At 45.5% G+C, this 3,462-nt stretch overlaps 1 protein-coding gene across 1 annotated transcript; it reads left to right on the top strand.

Annotated features, from left to right (window-relative positions):
* The first annotated feature begins 1,676 nt into the window (after positions 1 to 1,676).
* LOC116395493 (gap junction alpha-8 protein) lies at positions 1,677 to 3,262 on the top strand. Its single transcript, XM_031869430.1, has one exon. It carries the CDS (start codon positions 1,677 to 1,679, stop codon positions 2,937 to 2,939), a length of 1,263 nt encoding a protein of 420 aa, XP_031725290.1. The 3' UTR covers positions 2,940 to 3,262.
* Positions 3,263 to 3,462: the final 200 nt, after the last annotated feature.

Below are 3,462 nucleotides of genomic sequence, written 5' to 3'. Positions count from 1 at the left end.
AAATGTGATTTTCAGAAAAAGAAGAAAAAAAGGAAGCATTTCAAACAAAATTTTGGCCCCGAATCACATGTTGTATCTCATTTTTAGCTGCACAGTTAAGAAGTGGTATTCTTCCTTTGATTCAAAAATATTAACAAGGAATTATGTGAGTTTTCTAGTGAAAAGATAAAAAAAATTGGCATTGTTTAATTTTAATTAACTAACTAACTTTGTCTGAAAAGCCTGGAAAAGAAGGGAAGACAGACTATTTCATGAGTATTACTCTGATTTCTGCAGTGTTATTACAGCAGATGTTTTTGTCAGTGGTCTATGAGTTATGTTGGCGATATAAACAGAAATGTGATTGAAAATGATTCAAATAGTTTTTATTTTACATCATTGGTAATATTGTGGTGTATATGACATTCTGAATCTGTCTTATAGGAATTTCTGAAAACTAAAATTTCTAATTTCTATAACCGATGCCGAATGGGAAAATTTTATCAATTAAATTAATTGTAAAAAAAATGACCACCCCCTCCTGTAAAACAAAATCAGAAAATAATTGTAAAGGATCAACGTAAGAGCATTTATCTTATTGAAACCCAAAGTTGACATTAACCTGCTGCTGCCTGTATTGAATAGCTGCATAAACAACAATGTCCATCGTTAATGCAGGAGGACATAAACTCTCCTTCATCTCTCTGCTCTAATGTTGGGCATGGCAGTGCTGCTGGAGGCACATCAGCTGCTGTTATTGTTTCATCTACTGTATCTGTGCTTCTACGTACATATATGTGTGAGGACATTGCATGCATGGAGCTGGCGTGCTCTGCTGTGGACTCGGTGCCCCGGCTGCACAGTGTCCATGTTGGTGTGGGAGCCTGAGGCCTGCTCCCATACATCCCCGCTCTGGCTCTGTTGATCCTATTGTCTCCTGCGTCACCACACGTCGCCCGGCAAATAAAGGCCGTCTGGCTCCAAGCTTAAATATTGCAGCAAACTAAAAACCAACCATCAGAGCCGATTCATTCACATCTGCTCAGTGGGGCGACAAGGACGGGGCTTTAGGTGGGAAAGAGGGCAGAAAAAAGTTCACTTTTCCCTGCCGGGTGCCAAGAGAACGGGACAGGACTCAACTTCGCGGGAGCCGCAGCTGTGGCAAGTTGCCCATTTGATTACATTTAACCTATATCATATTTTACAGAAGAAGGGACTATTTGTTACTTATTGATCTCTCTTTATTATATTTTAATTGGGAATTTTTTTATCACATTTTTTTGAAGAGCAAGAGCAAGATATCTTTTGGTTTGCACCACTCTTAATGTTCGACATAGTTAATTTTGTTAACATCGAGAACAAGCAGCCATCTAACCGAAAATACCTTGCTAAACAATTTATATTTAATATATTGATCTAACATGTTTTATCTAATTTCATTGGGAATAAAATGGACTCCAAAACTACTCTTTAGAAGTTTTAAATTCTTTACGTTTTCTAATATAATCGCGTGTGGTGGCATGAAATTATGGCTTGGATTTATTTTTTGACACGTTTGATTTTCCTCCATTTCTTACTTTTGACCGTCTCTAATCTCCTCCCCCTGTCTGTCCTGCATACCCCACCCTCCCTGTCTGTTCGCACCCTCTGTGTCTCTTCCTACCCCACCCTTCATTCTGCAGTGCTACGGACCGATCATGGGTGACTGGAGCTTTCTGGGTAATATTTTAGAGGAAGTTAACGAGCACTCTACGGTGATCGGCCGGGTGTGGCTCACGGTGCTCTTCATCTTCCGTATCCTCATCCTGGGCACGGCGGCGGAGTTTGTGTGGGGCGATGAGCAGTCTGACTATGTCTGCAACACACAGCAGCCGGGGTGTGAAAACGTGTGCTACGATGAGGCCTTCCCCATCTCCCACATCCGTCTGTGGGTGCTGCAGATCATCTTTGTGTCCACACCGTCTCTGGTGTACGTGGGTCACGCTGTGCACCATGTGCACATGGAGGAGAAACGCAAGGAGCGCGAGGAGGCAGAACTCAGCCGGCAGCAGGAGCTGAGTGAGGAGCGTCTCCCCCTGGCACCCGACCAGGGAAGTGTCCGCACCACTAAGGAGACCAGCACAAAGGGGAGCAAGAAGTTCAGGCTGGAGGGTACCCTGCTGAGGACCTACATCTGTCACATCATCTTCAAAACACTGTTTGAGGTGGGCTTCGTGGTGGGACAGTACTTCCTGTATGGCTTCCGCATCCTGCCGCTGTACAAATGCAGCCGCTGGCCCTGCCCCAACACGGTGGACTGTTTTGTGTCTCGCCCCACGGAGAAGACCGTCTTCATCATCTTTATGTTGGCTGTGGCCTGCGTCTCACTCTTCCTCAACTTTGTGGAGATCAGTCACCTGGGCCTGAAGAAGATTCGCTTTGTCTTTCGTAAGCCGGCCCCTGCCCCAGCTCAAGGTGAGGGCTTGGCCTCCCTGCCACCACAAGGAAAGAACCTGCCCACACTGGCTATGCCCTCCCTTCAAAGAGCGAAAGGTTACAAGCTGCTGGAGGAGGAGAAAGCTCCCATAACCCAGCTCTACCCGCTTACTGAAGTGGGCATGGAGGCTGGCAGAGGGGCTCCACCCTTCCCGGGGCTGGAAGAGAAGGTGGAGGAGGTGCTGCCTATGGGGGACATCTCTAAGGTGTATGACGAGACTCTGCCCTCCTACGCCCAGACCACTGAGACAGCGGGGGTAACGTTACATGAGGAGGCCGAGGAGGTGCAGCCGGCAGAGGTGGAAGCAGAGAAAGCGGAGAAGGTTGTGGATGAGGATCTGGAGGTAGAGGAGGCGGTGAACGGGGAGGGGGTTACTCCAGCAGAGGCAAGGATGGAGGCCACGGATACGATAGAAGACACCAGACCGCTGAGCCGACTGAGCAAAGCCAGCAGCAGGGCCAGGTCAGACGATCTCAACATATGACCCTGTGAGAGAGAGAGAGCACATGTACACCTGCACACAGCAGATGTTCAACACAAGAGAGAGCACACACACACACACACACACACACACACCTAACTCAAGACAACGCACACTCTCGAACAGGCAGGTTAAAAAACAATGGATGAAAAACAAAATCAACAGGGATAGATTCAAATCTTTAGGACACAGGCTACAATTTTACAAAGAGGCAAAAATCTGCGTGTTTGTGATCAAATGAAATATAAAGTAGAGGTTAAAGAGGGGAGGAGTAGGTTTTTTTATTAAGCGTGTTCTTATATTTAAAAATGTGGAAAGGACACATGCAGGGGGGAAATGTTTTTACTTGATGAAAATTCAAATGTTCAATTTTTAGAAACATCTTTTTCTATTGAAAGAGTTTTAATGATATACGATGGAGGATTAGACATTTTTACATGGGGTTTGAGTAGATAGGGGAAAGAGTTATACTTGTGTGTCTTCAAATCAGTATTTTCGCTGTAGTTAGGCAGTGACTTTCATTCCC

The sequence above is a fragment of the Anarrhichthys ocellatus genome, unplaced genomic scaffold, assembly GCF_004355925.1.
Source record: "Anarrhichthys ocellatus isolate YVR2014 unplaced genomic scaffold, GSC_Weel_1.0 scaffold47, whole genome shotgun sequence".
In the NCBI taxonomy this organism is placed as follows: domain Eukaryota; kingdom Metazoa; phylum Chordata; class Actinopteri; order Perciformes; family Anarhichadidae; genus Anarrhichthys; species Anarrhichthys ocellatus.
The sequence above is the reverse complement of the archived record's forward strand: the minus strand, read 5'-3'. Positions and strand labels throughout refer to the sequence as shown.

Coding starts and splice junctions, on each gene's coding strand:
- LOC116395493 (XM_031869430.1), top strand. CDS start 1,677: ATGGGTGACTGGAGCTTTCTGGGTAATATTTTAGAGGAAGTTAACGAG.